Source organism: Sceloporus undulatus, chromosome 1, assembly GCF_019175285.1.
Source record: "Sceloporus undulatus isolate JIND9_A2432 ecotype Alabama chromosome 1, SceUnd_v1.1, whole genome shotgun sequence".
NCBI lineage: Eukaryota > Metazoa > Chordata > Lepidosauria > Squamata > Phrynosomatidae > Sceloporus > Sceloporus undulatus.
This window is the reverse complement of record NC_056522.1, coordinates 255543872-255562964: the sequence shown is the minus strand read 5'-3', so window position 1 is coordinate 255562964 and position 19093 is coordinate 255543872. Positions and strand designations below refer to the sequence as shown.

The 19093-nt window shown below is 41.8% G+C and overlaps 1 protein-coding gene across 1 annotated transcript; it reads right to left on the bottom strand.

Moving 5' to 3' along the window:
• Positions 1-3622: 3622 nt before the first annotated feature.
• SERPING1 (serpin family G member 1) lies at positions 3623-18636 on the bottom strand. The gene is given in 7 exon segments (XM_042459084.1): positions 3623-4309; positions 6650-6869; positions 8116-8258; positions 11429-11632; positions 16425-16494; positions 16496-16642; positions 18628-18636. Coding segments are annotated over 7 exon segments (1044 nt in total). The 3' UTR covers positions 3623-4058.
• Between the last annotated feature and the right edge of the window lie 457 nt (positions 18637-19093).

The window sequence follows — 19093 nt, the reverse complement described above, 5'->3', positions numbered from 1 at the left end:
CTATTTCCCAAGTGACAGGGGAACAGACCCCCATTGATCACAGAGGCTGCTCCCTGGTATGTGGGGATTGGGGGAAATGGAGTGGGATTTGGTGTGTAGCACCATAATTACACATATGCAGGGTGACCAGATGTCCTCTGCAAAAGGGGACAAGGCACAGCAATAAAATGTAGAACATTACTAAATAAAAGCTAAAATCATATAAAAACAATGTAATGCTTCTTAACCATGTTGAAGATTGAGGACATTTTGAAATTTCTCCTGGACAGAAGGTTGAACATGTCCTGGAGAAGGAGCACATCTGATCATCCTGCATATATATAATTCCCATACAGGATTCTGGCCAAGTGGTACTGTCTATTTTTATTTTTAATTTTTTGGCAAAATGTGTACATATTAGTCACATGTTTCCATTTGTTTATCACTGGAGAAATGTGTATAGGTGCACACTTGCCTGCATCAGAGGGGAGGAGAAGGATCAGGGCTGGCTGCCCTTCAGATGACTCCCCTCCCCATCCCTTTCTCTGTGTCTATCACTCTCTTTTCTTTCCTGCCTGCATTTTCTTCCCTGATGGAGGATGTCTGTGAGGTGTTGATCATTTCCCTTTTCTCTTCCTTACCTTTCCCTGGCAGCTTATGCCACTGTGTCAGAACTGGGGTTGGTCAGGAGAGCTTTTGGTTTGCTGTTTCAGCTGCTGCTGCTGGAGAGAGCAGATACAAATGAATCAAAGTGTGCAGCAGTTAGAGGGTTAGGGCACAGGGAACTGTGGTTAGAATGTAATAGTTTACATATGAAGCAACAAAAACCAAATTTCTTTCTACTTCCATTTACTTTAGACATAATCCATTGAAATCTTGAATTTGCATTTCCTTCTTATGTTCTTTCTTCACATCCTTGCTTTCTTTTCTAGCGACAGCCTCCAGCTTCATGTACAGGCCACTGCAGAATCTCCTGGTCCTTCAATGATTCAGAATGGGATGAGGTCACCAAAGGAGCCCCCCTAACCCAAGAGCTGCTCACCTATCTGGAGGAGCTTGATGTTTCTTGCAGTTGAGGAGACACAGAGTGCATAGACATATACATACAAATCTCTCACTGTAGAGGGCACTGTGGCTTCTACATGTGTACATAAAGGTTTCGTCTGTATGCGTGGTTGGTCTTTGTTTGAAAGATCAGATGTATATAAAGGGAAGGATAGTTACAGTGCAGGGACAGAGTCTGTGTGTCAATATGGGAGGTGTTCTCAGCCCACATACCTTGGTCTGAAAACATGGTTTCTCACAGTGTAATCCTATATATGTCTACTCAGAAGCACTCCTAAGTAAGTGGGCACAGGGCTGAGCCTTAGAGCATGAATCTTGTAGGCAGTCCCAGAAAGGGTAGAGCCCTTGAATCAATGGACTTTCACTCAGAATCCAACATTTGATTCAGCAGATCCATTCATGAGGATTTAAGGCTTAAGAATGTGTCTCTCTGTCTGTGAGGAAAAGAAATGTACAAGTTACAGGTATGCATTTCCAGGAGGGTTGTGTGTGTATGTACATACATATGTATGTATGAGTGGCTAAACACAGAATGGAGAAAATGACTCAGTGCAATGTATTCATACCAAATGTACCTTTAAGATGGTGCCGAGCACTAAAAAAGGATAAAAGCCATTTGATTTCTATTATAGCTGATCAACCTATTTATGTATGAATGTTAATATTATTAAATTGTTATTATTATAATATTGTTATTGTTATTATTATTAATATTATTATTATTATTAATATGTTGTTTATTAATTTACTATGATCACCAGCAGCTGTACTTTGTAAACCTGGAGAGTGAAAATATTTTAAATAAAAACAAACTATTTTCTACGTTTTTGGTTGTAGTATATTTCTAAAAAGTGTTGCGATTTCTCAAGGCTGGTCTGTGTACTCATGTTGACTACAAGCATAGTTAGCATGTCCATCTCTAGCCTATATAAATCCCAAGAGTTGCCAGTGGGAGATTTTGCCACGAAATTCAACAACATGATTAAAGAGGCAAAACACCAATAACCTGTCCTCAAGTTCAAATTATATTGCTTATAAAAATGGCACCCACTGAGCTAGTAATCTGAAACTTGGGCGCGTTACAGACCACTGGATTGCAGTGGTCTGCTGCCGCCGCCAGTTGCTGCGTCCAGGAACCGCAGCAGCCAAACGGCGCGGTTCCCAGACGCAGCAAAGAAGGAGCGTGAAAATCACACTCCTTCTTGCAGCCCGGAAGAGACACCACGAGGCGCTAGTTGCGCACTCGCGGCGTCACTTCCACTGCGTGATGTGCGGACGCAGAGCGTCCATTACGTCAAAATGGCGGCAGCCATGTGGAACGGCCACCGTCATTTTTTACGGACTCAGTCCGTGCTAGGGTTAGGGGCGTCTGGAAGAGATGCCCCTTTCTAACCCTAGCACAGACTGAGTCCGTCCTAGGGTGCCTGTTTGTAGCGGGCCTTGGCCTTCATGATCTACATGATGAGGCTGACAACTGCACAAATATCAAAGTGGGCAGAAGGATTTGCAAAAATGCAGTACATTTAATGTTGCCATTTCTAGACTTTCCTAGGCCCTGAGATTTCCAGTCTAAAACTTGCAACCTAAGGATTACCCCTTATGATGTCTTGGAGCCGGGCCTTTTTGATGTTACAAAGATGATGTTACAGAGAGTTGCCTCTAGTGATGTCATAGGCATGATGCATTAAGCATCAACCATAATTACACACCATATGCCATTCAAATAGAAAAGACCAAATCCAATAAATGAGGAAAATATCTGCATATACACACAGTTTTTAAGGCAGTGTTCTCGCCCTGAGATTGGAAACGAGAGTCCAGACTCTGAGACTTGGTAACTCTAAATATGATGATTTTAACAAGCAAAAAGATTCATGCAGGACCAAATCAAAGACTATCTATTCCAGGGGTAGGCAACCTGCGGCCCGCAGGCCGGATGCGGCCCGGCGAGGCCTTGGGACTGGCCCCAGCCCGGTCCTGCCGCAGATTGCTGCTGGGGCCTTTGGGGGGCAATTGTCTATAGAAGCCTCAGAAACATGCATTTATATTAACATTTTTTAAAAAATCAGCAAATTTTTTCGTGTGTCCTCCGTTTTTTTTTTTAAAAAAAGTGTCTTCTATTTGAAAATTTTGTCCTACATTTGTCCTGGTTTATTTATATATTTATTTATTTTATTTTTAAAAAACATTTAATTTTTTTTTTTTGGCTTCGGCCCTCCAGTTGTCTGAGGGACAGCAACCCGGCCCCCGGCTCAAAAAGATTGCCTACCCCTGATCTATTCCATTCACACAGTGGCCAACCCAATGCTATGTATGGGAAGCTCACAAGCTGGGAGGACAATAGCAATATCCTCTCACAGCAGACTAGTATTTGTACATGTTTCTAGTACTGGAGGTAATATGTAGCCTTGTATAGGGTTTTTCCCTCCATTTCACCCACTGCTTGGGACACCTAGACCTATGTTTCTGATTAGAGGTAGTAATATGTCACAAGGGCTTTTTTTTTTTTTTTGGTCAAAGCTTTCTTTTATCTCACCTCCTCAAGCAAACCACACATAATACAATGACTGTCCAGGGAGCCAATGTAGTCATACTTTATTCTTCCCGAAGGTAGAGGAAAATGGAAACCTGAACTGGTTGTTATAGCAGTTACATAGGAAAAGGACAAGAAGCGCTTGACAGATGGAGTATTTTTAAAAAAAATATCCACCCTATTTTGTACATGGCATCAGTGAGAAAACATGAGTCCATTCTAGGGCTGTAGTTGTAAATGGTCAAAAAGTTCGAAGAAAGAAACCAGGGGACTATGAGTGTTAGAGAGGGATAGAAGTGAGTGAATGAGTAAAAGAATAATGTAAAGAGATAACAAGGAAGAAGAAATAAGGGAACATATTGTTCCCTTATTTCTTGCATTAACTACTTCATAAAGTGTCATGCATACAAAGTACAGGCTGAGCCCAAAGAGTATCTTCATCCCACTGTTGGAAAGTGGCACAGGAGCAAGGAGGAACACGTTATTGTGTCTGTGGATCAGTGATGCGCCCTAGGAAGACTGGGGCCTTTCCATCCATTGATAATGAGAACAAGAAGGGCTGCTGGACTTCAAAGAAATTGGCAGAGCGTGCCAAGGAGGCACCTGAGATGGCAGCAGCCTCCACTCCTTCCTCACTGATTTGCACCACAGCCTTGTGTTGGGCACTGGAGATTACCAGCTCTGTATCTGGAGAGATCCCACACAGACTGGCATCAAAGAAAAACCCATAATCTGAAAGAGAAGGTTAAATGCAAAAAATATTAGCTTGTTTGCAATAATGTGCTCTCTCTTCCTTTTGGAAATTATCTCTAGGTGGAAGCTGGGGGTTGGGGAACTCAATGGGACTAGTTCCTAACATTAGCCTGCACAATGTGCTTAAATACTAGAAGTATGTGGTACCAGTGAAGCACTGCTTTTGCTTGAGTGACTGGCAGTAGAATTAGCATGGAAGTCTCACAAAAGCATTGAAAGTAGTATTCTATAAACTATCAATGCCCTTCCTCTTGGTAAAGATCTCCTGTATTGCTTATTTACAAGTAAAGCCTGTTCTGTAAAAGTCCTCAACAACATTAATTAAGAGCTCCTTCTTTGTGCTTTATTGCTTCCTACTTTGTGCAGGAAAGTGAATACAGAACAGGTACAGTACAGGTTGAGTATCCCTTATCCCTTATGGTTCAGTATATACGAACTTTGTTTCACACACAAAGTTATTAAAAGTACTACATATAAAATTACTTTCAGGCTATGTTTATAAGGTACATGTGAAACATAAATGAATTTAATGTTTAGACTTGGATCCCATCTCTAAGATATCTCATTATGTATATTAAAGTATTCCCAAAATCTGAAAAAAAAATATATATATATATTTTGGATAAGGGAAACTCAGCCTGTAGTGATCGGTGATTACTTGCCCCTCTCTTAGCTAGATTTGCCTTGCATTATACAATGTGTGATATTATTGACATCCTCCCATTATTATACAACGTTATTACTTCTCTTTTATTTCTTTTGTAAAGACTAGTTCTGTTTCTCCAAGATCCACCAGTCCAAGTTGAAGAGAAGTTGGCTACTGGCTAGCTTTCAAATTGGCACAGGAACACCACTCCCCAACTTCAATACTGTCCATACTGAATAGGAATAGTTAGGGAAAGTTACTTTTTTGGACTACAACTCTCAAAATTTTGATGGATTTTGGAAGTTGTAGTACAAAATGTAACATTTCCACTGGCTATAGTGACTGGGGGATTCAGGGAGTTAAGCTGATAAATTCTCCAAGCTCCAGAAAGGAGTGTACTATATGGGCCATTCACACTATGTTATAAACTGGTTTGCAAACCAGTTTAAAAGGGGGCCGTTCACACTTGCGCTGGTTTTTCCTGACTCGAATTCCAGGGGGGCAAATGCAAATCCCCCTTAATCTGGTTTTTCAAAGATTGAGTTTCCCCCGTTTCTTTTCCAAAACACCAGATTTTATTAGGGTGCTGCCAATGGGAACTTGCTCCTGATCCCATTTGAGGCATCCAGGAGGGAGGGGTTAATATGCAGGAGGCAGATCATGCCCACCCCTTTGCCCTCTCCCTGCCAGCCAAGTACCATTATTTTTCCCTCTCAGCACTCAGTTGCAGGGGTGAAAAAAGTGATTCCAGGAATGCAGTGGATTCAAACGTCCTGTGCTTTGGAAAGTGGTCTCTTTAAAGCACAGCCTGGCTTTTTTCTTTTCTGCTATCAGTTCCCTTATCTGTAACAATGTCTGATTCCCAGCCCAGAGCTCACCAAAGCCAGAGAAGGGGTTCTCCTGGAAACATCATTAGATGTTGTTGTTTTAAAAAAATAAAGTTTCACAGCTTATGCACATATTTGCTATTGCATGGCCACAGTAGACTGCACCTTTAAATACTTACGTCATCAGTATGGCAAAGGTGCGCAGGATTCGCTTGACATTAAAAAACCACACCTATCAGTGGGACTGTGGGTTAGGGGTCATTTCTCCCTCTTTCCCAAGAAATAAAACTACAACAGACTCTGCTCCCAGGTTGGTGCAAACTAAAGCGCTCACACACATATTATATTGCTGAGAGATTGTATTATTATATGGCCGAGAGAGTATGATTCCACCACAAGGCAAACCTGTCCCATGGTTTCTTGCTAAGGGCTGTTCTGAGGGGCTTGCCATTTCCATCTTCTGAGGCTGGGGGTGTGTGCAGCCAAACAGTGTGATGTAGATGCACATACTTTGACTGACAGTGTAAAAAAACAACACCCAAGAACGAGCGAAATGGCAGCTGTTTTAAATCAATACAAATTGTAATATGAACTTCAGGGTTAAATTGCCACAGAGAGATTCAGTTAGGGTAAACATACTGGGAACTTTGATTCAGTATTGCATCATCGAATCTCCCCGGATCTACTTGTCACAAAAAAGCTAGTGTGAATGGGGCCATATAACAGTGTGTAGGGATTGTCTCTCTCTGTATCACTCTCTGTATCACTCATAATACTCTGATGCTGAACACAAAGAAATGTTTCCACCACTGTAGCCAATACATGCACCAAGTTTAGTCTTCTTACCCATTCCTCCAATTATTTCCATGAGGTCCTGGGAAGACTCCACCTTAAATTTGGGCAGAGACACGATAGTGGGTTTGAAAGTGATACTTTCCAGCTTGGTCATCACTGACTTGAAGACATCTGCACTGAGACGCTCTTCCACCTCTGAGAGGCTCTGAGATAGGGATCGAGGCACAATAATAACCAGACTCATGTTGTGGGATAGCTGAAATCGACCCACCTAACAAAGCAAAACAACCCATCAGCCTCTTGTCTCTCTTCCATATTCTTATGTGCCTTACTTTAGATGAGCATTGCTTTCCACATTTTGAATGAATACATATGTCCTGTTCCACATTCCTAGACTTGTCTATTTCATTCTTCTTATCCAAATGCCACAGGGAGAGCAATATAGGTCCAACAGGGTGCACTGGAAAAGCCATAAAATGTATCTTGGGAGAGGACACTGTCAGCCAGTGTTTCTTGAAAGTTGGTCCTCTACTTGTTTTGGACTTCTTCTCCCTGACCATTGACCATGCCATTTGGGGGTTCTGGGAGTTGAAAGTGTTGCACATTTCATTAGCAGGGGCTTGTTCTGTACAATGAGACCCACTAGGCAAAGCCAAGGTATAATGGAGGGAAGAGTAGCAAATAGGGTTATCTTAAGATATCAGCAAAGACCATACCCATCCTGAACCTTTAATTAAATGTGAATACAGTTCAATTTTGATGTAAAGTAATCTGGTAAATGTGCGAGATTTTCATACCAGCGCTTACCGTGGGGAAAGTGCTGGTAAAACGCCAGTAACATGTTTAGGAAGTACGTCTGTTGGAAAGCCTGACATGCTTCCTAAACATCAGGGAATTGTTCCCTCACCTCCAGCGTCCCTGAATCGTTCAGGGAGCAGCCATTTCCAATTAACGGAAACTTTGCCTTAATGGGAAATGGCTTCTCCCCGAAGGATGCACTGACGCTGGAGGTGAGAGGACGATTCCCTGATGTTTAGGAAGCGCGTTAGGCTTTCAGACACACATGCTTCCTAAACATTTTACTGGCATTTTACCAGCATTTTACTAGTGCTTACCCCACAGTAAGTGTTGGTATGAAAATCTTCTTAGTTTCACAAGGGTACCAAAGTGGTTTCTTATGCCTTTGATGCAAAATGATAATTCTGAAGGCTGGATGGAAGGAAGCCCTACCACTAAATCACATCAGTTCATGTGAGACATGTCTTTTGTGTTCTCATACATTGACTAGAAGCCTGTTAGACAATCTCAATTAAAGTAGAGTCATGGAATCAATTGTTAATGGTGAGTCAACCTGGAGGTAAATCCAGCTGATTCAATGATTTTACTCTAGGCAGAACAATTAACAGGATTTAGGCCAGTTTTCTTTGCCTACCTCCACCAATTTTCTGATGCTGCTTTCTAACATGTATAGATATAAGCGATGAAAAAGACAGCCCTTTCCACCCCATCGGCATTACCTTAGCTTGCAGAATGCTGTCAAAGTAGGAAGCCACTGGATATTTCTTGCTCATCAGCATGGGCACCCTGATGGTAGGGAGGCCTGGGCGGTAGAAATCTTCCAACTTTGTATTTTTCTGTTTAAACAGAGTCTTCCATTTGGCTGGAAAAGTGAAGAATTTGAATTCAGGTTTTTTATTTAAATCAGGGATGGTAATCATATGGTGTATGAGTTGCAACTAGGCCTGGGAGAGTCCAACCCTCTCATACCCCATATATATATATATATATATATATAGAGAGAGAGAGAGAGAGAGAGAGAGCCCTCCTCTCTCTATATAGAGGGCAGACTGGAACAACTACTAAGGAGGTTCTCACAGACCTGGAACAACCACTAAGGAAGATCAAGGAAGAAAGTCAAAGCAGGCTTACTGTTAACATAAGGAAAAGAAAAATAATGACACAGTTTTCGTGGGTTTTTTGGCTAGGTTGCCATGTTCTAGAAGAGGTTATTTATTCCTGATGTTTTGCCAGCATCTGTGGCTGGCATCTTCAGAAAAGATGCCATTTCTCTGAAGATACCAGCCACAGATGCTGACGAAACGTCAGGAATAAACTCTTCTAGAACATGGCCACATAGCCCAAAAAAACCACAAAAAATATGGATGTCGGCCATGAAAGCCTCAACTTCACATTAAAAATAAAATGACCATGGAAAATCTATATAAATTCAACCCAAGATAATGAAGAAATAGAAATAATAAAGGAGTTCTCATACCTGGGATCAAACATTGATAGGAACAGGGACTGCAGCCAGGAAATAAGAAGTAAATGGGGAGAACAGCTATGAAAGAAGTAGAAAAGACCCTAAAATGCAAAGCTATACGACTGAGCATAAAAGTTAGAATCATACAAGCCACTGTATTCCCTATTACAATGTATGGATGTGAGAGCTGGACAGTGAGAAAGAAGATAGGAAGAAAATTCACTTGAGCTATGGTGCTGGAGAAGAGTGCTGAGGATGCCATGGACAGCCAAATAGACAAACAAATGGGTCCTGGGGCAGATCAAGCCAGAAATCTCCCTGGAAGCCAAGATGACAAAACTGAGGCTGTTGTACCTCGGACACATCATAAGAAGGCAAGATTCATTGAAAAAAATCCAATAATGCTCAGAAAGGTGGAAGGATAAAAAGAGAGAGGAAGATTGCATGCTAGATGGATGGACTCTATTAAGGAGGTCACGGGTATCAGTTTGCAGGAACTAAGCAGAACAGTGGAGGACAGGGAGTCTTGAAGATGTTTCATCCACAGGGTCACCATGGATCAAGATCAACTTTAGAGGGGTTAACAACAACAACAACAACAACTCTCTCTCTCACACGTATATATGGGAGAAAAAACTTTAAATGCCCCCCAACACTAAAAATGATTTTTTTTTTTTTTTTTGGTAGGGGAACATTTTTAAGAGAGAGAAAAAAAATGAAGGTAAGGATTTTGGACACCCAGAACTGATATTTTTTTCACTCTGCTTCACTTTCAGTAGTGGAGCAGCCCTCCACAGTTTCAGAGGGCCCACCTCACCACTTTAGCTGCTGTGGCTCCATCCTATAGAATCCTGGGATTTGTAGGTTTCAGGTGCCAGTATTCTTTGGGAGAGAAGTCTAAGGACTTGATAAAGCTACAAATCCCAGGATTTTACAGGATAGAGCTACAGCACTTAAAATGGTGTCAAGATGTATTAATCTACAGTGTAGATGCACCCCCAATGTAAATATACCAGCTATATGAGAACATAGCCCTCATTGACTCCAGCATCTCATTGACACAGTGGCTCACCAGGTGCCTGCAGGAAGATATGAAGGCAATAACTTTAGCAGCCATGACAGCACATTTTATCCATTGTTTCTATGCTGCATGAAAGACATGCTTCATTTTGTTCATTTTGAATCTCCTGCCACTGAGTTCAATTAAATACCCTGGTAGCATGAAGTAAGTATCAGTCATAAGGATGCAGAACAATATGCACATGTTTACAATTAACAACAAAACAAATCACACCTCAAATTGGAAAAACATATACTGTATATGTCTTTGATCTTTCCTCCCCATTCCAGCTCTTTTTGTTTTTCACAACCCAGCTCTGGACAAACATAATGTAATTGCTTTGGCCTCCTCCAATTTGGTACCTCCCAGATGGTCTGGACTATAACTTTCATCATCATCAGTCAATATGGCCTTTGTAGTTCAACCTTTCTTGAAAGTGCCAGGTTAGGAAAGACAACTCATTTACAAAATGCCACTTGTTTCCAGCAAGTGCATCTGCTTCTGAATGTATGCAGTGAGGACTGTAGTTGCAGCAGTATCAATGATCCCTGACCTCTTAGATCCTCTGCAGAAGGCTATTAATTGTATGAGACCATTTACTATGCAATTGTCAGTCAATAAACTAGTATGTTGTCATGTCTTGTTCACACTGGCAAGTAAAATGATAACGAAAAATTAAACTTTCAGCTCCTAACATTAATAAAGGGAATTATTTTCCCTGCCAAAAGATTCCAGAACATCTCTGGAAGTGTCACTTGTTTTTTGACATTGCCCTTCACTTTTGGGGAAAGGGAATCACCCTTGGAGGTTTAAAATCTTGATGAATGGAGCCTGGCTATCATTCTCCCTCTTCCATGGCAACAGTTGCTGCTGTTCTTCCAGGGTTTATTTGAGACCATGGATTTGAAGAAGGGGCAACACAGGATGCGGTTCTGAGAGACATTTCTAAATCTGCACTCTAGACAATTGCCCTCAGTATTCTTGAGCTGGGAGAAAAGCGGGAGAGCCAAATGGTTATCCAATAATCTATTTTAATGGGTATGTTCCTGGTTCAAACTAGATGTCACCATTCTTTGTTAATATTTTTAGATATAATGTTTATCAGGGAACACTACTCAAAGGATGTCTTTGGTGTAATTTGAAAGCTTCAGATGGGAAAGGGAGATCGGAAAAACAGTTATGCACCAGAAAATAGGATATGGAGTCCTAAGAGATGCCAAGTCTGGAATTTATTTGGGAGCACATGTTTTGTCACTTCAGTGCCAAAATATAGGGAAGCCATAGATCAGAGCAGTGGCATCCCTAATGTTGGTGTCACCCAGTGCGGGTGCCTGGTAGTGTAGGGGGGTGCCACCCATCTACCTAAGACTGCGGGGGGGGGGGCAGCTGGGCAAGTGATGGGCAGGCTGGCAGGCAGGGGCTCCCTGGGGCTCTCTCTCCAGTCTGGAAAACAATTTCTCCAAGATCACATGCTGGATAGGGAAGCCCCTAAGAACTTTCTACTTACCTTGGAAGTAAACAGCATTGAGAAGCATCATTTGAACATCTGGCTCCAGGTGCTCCAAGAGCTTCTTGATCTTGTTGCCAGTGTGTTTGCTCACCCAGGCATTGATGTCAAGGATAGCCTGATTGCTGTTGTTATTAAGAGGTGACATCTTGGTTTGATAGTACTCCCATGTCAGATTGCGAAATTCACTGTCCAACTTGAGTGCTGTGTTTCAAAAATCCAAAGACAGAAGAAACTAAAATATGCACTCAAGCCATACATCTATTTTTCAAGGGTTACCTTAGCAAATATTGTCTACCACAACAAACAGCCCATCAAGCTTTAACTGTCATGTCTCCATCCTATGGAATTCTGGGATTTGTAGTTTGTTGTAGCACCAGAGTAATCTGAGCAAGAAGACTAAATATCTCACAAAACCTCAATTCCCACAATTCCATAGCACTGAGTAAGGCAATTAAAGTGGTGTCATTAATTCTGCAGTGTAGGTGCAGCCTTAGCTATGGGGGTAGTTGTCACAGAATCATAGAATCAAAGAGTTGGAAGAGACATCAAAGGCCATCCAGTTCAACCCCCTGCCATGTAGGGACAGAATCAAAGCACCCTGGACAGATGGCCATCCAGCCTCTGTTTAAAAGCCTCCAAAGGAGACTCCACCACCCTTCAAGGAAGCCTGCTGGGTTGTATAAGAATGCTTTTTCCAACCATTATTTTAACAGTTAATACATTTAAAATATATAAACTGACTGTTGACAACCACAACTTAACATGAACAGTTGAATCCATATTATAGAGTAAAACCGTTCAACTCATTTAGGCTAAAGTTAGACATGATTTCTTTGTCCCTTTGGATTTCAGTGGGTCTGCTCTATGCTTGAGGAACGTGAAACTGGAACTCCAATCCAGAGTCAATCCAAAGTGAAGGGGAAGCAGAGTCAACTCGAATCCAAAGCAATTCACGTGATGAATTATCACACGTGAAGAACGAAATTGTGGTCATTCTTGAGTCAAAGTGGAGCGAGTGCACATTAAATTACCACAGCAGTACATACCATATGGATTCACCAATGCGAATTGGGACCCTTGCGCATGCTCAGTGGGGGTGTGAACGCATCGTGAACCTTTCTATTTCCAAGGTGAAGAAGAGGGCTACTTCTTGGTTCCAGTTTCACATGAATGCTAGCCTCACGTGAACGATAGGGAATGTCACCTATCACTGGCAAAATTATTATTATTATTATTATTATTATTATTATTATTATTATTCAGTGAATTTTTAAAAGAATAATAATGATAATATTTCCATAATAATAATAATAATAATAATAATAATAATAATGATAAATTCTTTCACTGCAAAATAATCAGTGTAGAATCTGCAGGTTTTCTTGGAAGTAAATCTGATCTGAAGGAGACTATTTTAGAGGAGTAAAGAAATGATCTGGTTTCCCCTATTCTCCATGCTCCCTAAAGTGCCACCTCCCTGAATTCAATCCACTCTCCTTCCCTTTGTAACCGTTGCCTTCTCTTAGGTTGCATCTGCACTGGGGAGATAATCCGGTTTAACTCCACTTTACCTGTCCTGGCTCAGTGCTATGGAATTTTGGGAACTGTAGTGTCATGAGACATTGAGCCTTCTCTGCCAGAGAGCTCTGGTGCCTCAGCAAACTAATAACTACTACAACTACTACTTCTTCTTCTTCTTCTTCTTCTTCTTCTTCCTATTATTATTATTATCATTATTATTTTGCAGTGCCTTGTTCTCCATTATTATTATTATTATTATTATTATTATTATTATTATTATTATTATTATTATTATTATTATAGAAATATTATGCAGCCTCCATTCTTGAAGGAGTACCGGAAGCAAATGGAGCATCATCATGGGAAATGTGGGACCTTGGAGGTTTGGGGTGTGTGTGTACCAGGACGGAAGCAAAGTTGCATCCCACACCAGACCAATTCGGATTGAAATCGAAGTGAGCTTGGAAACAATTTTTGTGAATTTGCTTGTTACCGAATTCACAAAAATCAGGAGTCACTTTGGATTGACTGTGGATCTGCCTCAGGACAACCCCCCATAGAAAGCAATCATGTGAGAGAATACATCACGTTTTAACGTGAATTCGCATGGTTGGACCCGCAGTGGCTTCGGATCAGAGCTGCAAAACCCTACGTGTGATAAGGGCCGAAGACTGAACACAGTCTGAACATTGCGCTCATAAATTTAAAGTTCCCATTAATGTCTATAATTATATATAGAACTGTTCTGCAGGAGGTTGTTATCCACTGGCAACACATACTAATTAGAATACTTCTCATATATCTACCAAAGTCAAATTTCAGTTGTCACAAAGCATTTTCATATATTGGTGCTTACAAAAAAATAAAACTCAACATAAACAGTACCATATCAGATTTGTATGGCAATTCAAGTTTCCTAAGGCTTCAGTCTTTTTTAAGGAAACAAAAATATTTAAATATCAAAAATATCAAAGCCAGGTCTGTTAGGGTATAGCTTTAAATCAGCAGAGTAGCAAAAAAGTGTCCTTGTCTAACTGGGTTGAAACAGATGAGCCTAAAAGGGTGGCTTGATGCTGCCCCTTTGATTGCCAGAACGGGGCTGCAGCAACCACATGCTGTGGTCCCAATCCGGGATTTTTCTGGGCCAAAAAGAAGTGGCAAAATGCTGCTCCTTTTTGCACTGGAAAAAGGCAGCCCTCTCCACCGCTGAAGCTTTTCGGCACTCCTGCTATGTGCAGTGTTTAAATGTCACACTGCTGAAGTGCTAAAAAGCTGTGCCCATGTGGGCAGAGGGGCAGCGTGCTGCCAGTTTCGAGGCGGCATCAGTGTGTACATCATCCGTACACCACACACCCCATGCCGCCGGGAAACCAGTGTTTTGTGCTGGTCTGTACTGGCCCTATGCTTTTCTAAGAACTGAGACTAAGGAGTTTAGCTCACTGCTAAATAATCTGCCTTACCTTGCCTGGTTTGAATCCTCTCCAGGATGCATCTGGATATTATCATATGCATTTTGCTGCTGAGCTGGGGTTTAGGCGGGTTTTAGGCCAGAGGTGGCATTGGCTGCAAAATGCATATGATAATATCCAATTGCATCCTGGAAGAAGATTCAAATCGGGCAAAGTAAGGTGGATTAATTAGCTGTGTGCTAAACTCCTGACTCAAAAACAACTCAAGTAGCTTGCTGTTTAAACAAAAGTTTACTAATATCTTTAATCTACATACACATAGGCTGTATCCTAATCTAGCTAATGAATAGTTCATTCATTATCTCAGCATCTTTCCAAAGAAAGTTGAGAGGAAGAAGATGGGAAACCCAACAGGGTAGGAAAAAATCTTTGTGTGACAGAGAACTTCCCAAAATGGAGAGTGAGCTGAACCACATGGTTTGTTTATGAATTTGCACAGTTATTGCCCTGTGATTCAGTAGGAACAAACAGGAGGTTTGAAAGAGGGGAGACAGCAGGATTTGCACGCAGGAGGGGAAGAGAGAAAGAAAAAAAAACCCTTCTAGCAAGACTAAGTCCAGAGATATCAAATGAAAAAGAAAAGAAATGAAGAACATGATTTTAAAAAGTTCTTCATTCCTGTCATACTCCTATCTTTCACATTTATCTATTTACAATTTAAATTTATTTTAAAAAATAACTATAAACAGGGTTTATGGACCAAACCCACCCAAGATGGCAAACAAAGCACAAAGAGAAAAATAATAAAATTACACAATGAAGCATTATTTAAAAGTTATATAATACAAAGCAGAAAACCCACAATGTATTAAAATATTAACTTAGTCAACATAAAAAAAACAAGTTACAGAACTATAGTAAAGAAATCTCAATAAAACAGAATAATAATGAACAAAAGCAATCAGTTAAACGGGCCGTGCACATTGGCCATAAAGGCTGACCTGGGGGAGGAGTTGGGGCATGGCATCCACATGATGCACACCTCAGGGTGGCATGAGACCATGTGCTGCTCCACACGGTGTGCAGTGTCATGGCGCTCCTCTGGTGCTGTGTCCATGCCTTAAAGCCACAGCTCCATGGTTATCTTGCCCTTTCCAAGGCGCAAAAAGGAGCCACGGAAAGTCCAGATCGGGCCCACATCGTACAGTTGCTGTGGCCCTGATCTGGAACAGCTGAAGGTGGTGTAGGCCAATCCTCTTAGGGGCCGGTCTGCACAGCCCTCCAATCTTTTGAACACTAGATTCCCAAGAACTTTAAAATGTTGTACCTCAGGGTGCCAACCATTCACCTGGGGGGAATTCCATATGGTGGGAGGCCACTGTTAGGAAGGCTTTGTGCTCACAGGCTACTAATCTTAAAGGTGGCCCACAACACCAGAGTGTCACCTGAAAGTTTGGGATGTTCCTCAGGGGAGACAGAATGAAATTTATTTAAACTTCAGTACAGGGACATTTGGTCCAGTGTCAAAATTGAAGTAACGTGAACATCTGATGTTGTACCTTCTACTTTTAATGAGGGCAGTATATAGCATGGACATAGAGGAACTGGTTGGGGAGTTCAGAGAGAATCCACAGATGAAGGATGCACAGAATGTCTCAGATACAATCCACAGCTACAAGCCAAGTTCCATTTCTTATCTATACCTGGATAATGTTTTCTCTTTTGAAACACACGTACATCAAGATTAGACCATATTGAGAGAAACTGAGGTGGGGAAATCTTGAGATTGATTGAGAGCCAGAATGGTGTAGTGATCTCTGAGCACTGGATTACAACTCTGGAGAGATCAGGGTTCAGTTCCGCTGTGAGCACAAAACCCCACTGGGTGACCATGGGCAAGTTACACTCTCTCCACCTTCAGAGGATGGCAATGGCAAGTCCTCTCTGAAAAAACTTGCCAAGAAATACTATGATAGGGTTGTATTAGGGTTGCTGTAAATCAAAAATTACTTGGAGGCACACAACAACAACAACAACATCTTGAGATTGGCAATTTAACTCACCTGGTTGGTAGAAAATTGCATTGGCTGAAATCAAGGCATCTGATTTGCTAAGGGCTTTCAGTGCTTTATGTGACACATGTGAATTCTTTCGGGATAGAAGAGTAGCGCTTCCAAGACGGTCGTGTGGTTTCATCACAGGTGCCGGGGTAGCAAAAACATGGGGTCACAAAGTGTAATTGGCCAGGCCAAATTTTATGGAGACAAGGACACCTTCTGTTCTTTAAATCAAGAGGTGTTTACATTTTCAATGGCAATCCTCACCATGGAAGTTATTTCCCAATGTTGCAAGTGGCAGTCTAAGGCCTGCTCAATTGCGGTCTTTCCAGAAACAGATCTTGTAGCCAGGGTCCATTTAGGGGAATTTTATTTGTTGTGAGTAGCTCAAATATTGCAAGAGGGGCTGGCTACAAGAGCCCACGGAGATCGCCCCCCATGTGTATACGGAGTAGACCAGGGGACCAATAAATGGAGCTGAGACAGACTTCTAGAATTATAACCAATTTATTATAATGGGGAAAACACATGCAATTCATAACATACACACACACATACAAGGCCTCAGGAAAAGCATAGGTTTAGCATGGAATAGGATTTTAGGCATCATCACTGGGGTGATAACGTACCAGACTGTAGACTCCCTCCAGGAATCCAAATGGAATATGATGAGGATGGCATGGAGGCTCAGCCATGGAATGACTGCCAGGAACAGGAGCCAGGAGCCAGGTCAGTGTTCAAGAGGACAGAGCTTCCCCTGAGGTCCAGACTGGCCCAGTGAACAGGCAAATCTGATGAATTAGGCAAAATCAGCCTCTGGCAAAGGTGCTTGATGGTGAGAACAAAGGTGGTAATTACTACTTGCTTTTTACCTGGATGTGCCCTGTCTGATTGTCTTAGTGGTCTTAAGCTGCTCGGACAACAGACCATGGGAGGGGGCAAGAGCCTCAGGCAAGGCAAATATTTGCTCTTCCTGGTCCTATGATAACTTTTTTAGCGACTCTCTCTAGATATTGATGATGTGGGTGCCCCTCAAGGGTGTGTGTGCATGTCCTCATGCCTTGCTAGTAATGGAGGACAGGCTGCTAGAGGTTCACTAGGGGTCATTAGGGGTTAGCATTGATTCCAAAATTTATATAAAACCATATGGGTAACAATCCTCACCTCACCCTGTAAATGATTGCGTAGTCAAGGTAACTTCTCTCATGGTCCATATTATACAGGGACAAGCCAGCATCAATGCTTCCATTTGGGACTATTGGGACTATTGCTGTGAGCAGCTTACCTCCTTTGGTGGGCTTCCATGTCTGTGGGGCAGTGACATATTTTTCCAGGTTTTAGTTTCAGATTTTAAAGGAGCCAACCACTAAACTAGATAGGTCTGCCTCTAGGTATGGACTGTGTCCCTGGGTCCAACTTATCAGGTTTTGCTCCTATCTCAACAATTACAAGCCACATAAGGCGCTGGATACTTAGCATACTAGTGCAGCACGAACACCTTGGAAAGAGGAAGAAGAAACCTAAGCTGTTGTATTTTGAGCCATCCTCAAGCTCATGCCGCTTCACGATGTACTGGGAATATAGCTTTCTGCAATTTCTGGGCATTTTATAACAGGGCTGTGGGGATGAGGATGTGTTATAGTACAACAAATCTGGAGGGCACCAGTTTGGGAAAGGCTGATACACACCCATTTGGGCTGGTATAATCTGCCAAGATATTATTTACTTTTTTAAAAATTTATTTTATTTAAAGTATTTCTGTATTGCCTCTCTGCGCACAAGGGACAGAAAGAACGTTGTTGGAAACATGCAGTTGGGCACACCTTTGAAGATCCAAATTCTAATTTCTGGGCAAACTTGTATGGAAGGAGGGAGTCTTTCAAATATCTTGGCTCCAAGTTGTTTTAAAAAGGCTTTGTCGGTCACAACAACAGCACTTTAGAATTGAACCTGAGAGCAACATGGAAGCCATTGCAGTTCTTGCAAGACCGGTGTTATATGGTCTTGAAAATACACACCTGGACACAAGTCTGGCTGCTGCATTTTGCAGGAGCTGCAGCTTCCAAACCACTTTTCAAGTAGAGCCATTACAGTAATCTAATTGAGAGGTAACTAAGGCATGAACCAGTGGCCACATCTGTAGGAAAGCACAACAACAACAACAACAACAGATACAGTGACTCTAAATCTCCAGGAATTAGTTACATACCTGACGCATAGTCTACCTGTAACAGGTTGGAGAGCATGTTGAAATGCTGATGGGTGAGAAGCCCAGTTGGATCCATCCCTCTCATTTTGAATGGCAGCTTTGTAGAATTCCACTGCAAACTTAGTGAAGCCTCAGCCAACTTTGTGGTCATCTTCTGGATGGGATTAGTACAAGCAACCCATGGTTTAGTATGTGGGGAGCATTTGTGGGTGGGCATGTATAGCTGCTGGTGTTGTGGAGTTGTGGTAGGATATGATGTGGTTGATGCATCGCAGACGTTTTCGTTGTGTTCAGACATATTTGCATTGGAAAGGGTCCCCAAAGCACAAGAGTCTGCTTGCAAGCAGCTTTGGTACCCTCACCTACTTTTTCCTTTTGTATTTCATTAGAGTGCAGCATGAACATGAGCCATCCTCTGTCCACCCTTTTCTTCCACTTGTACTTCAGGAGATGCAGCATTCACCTC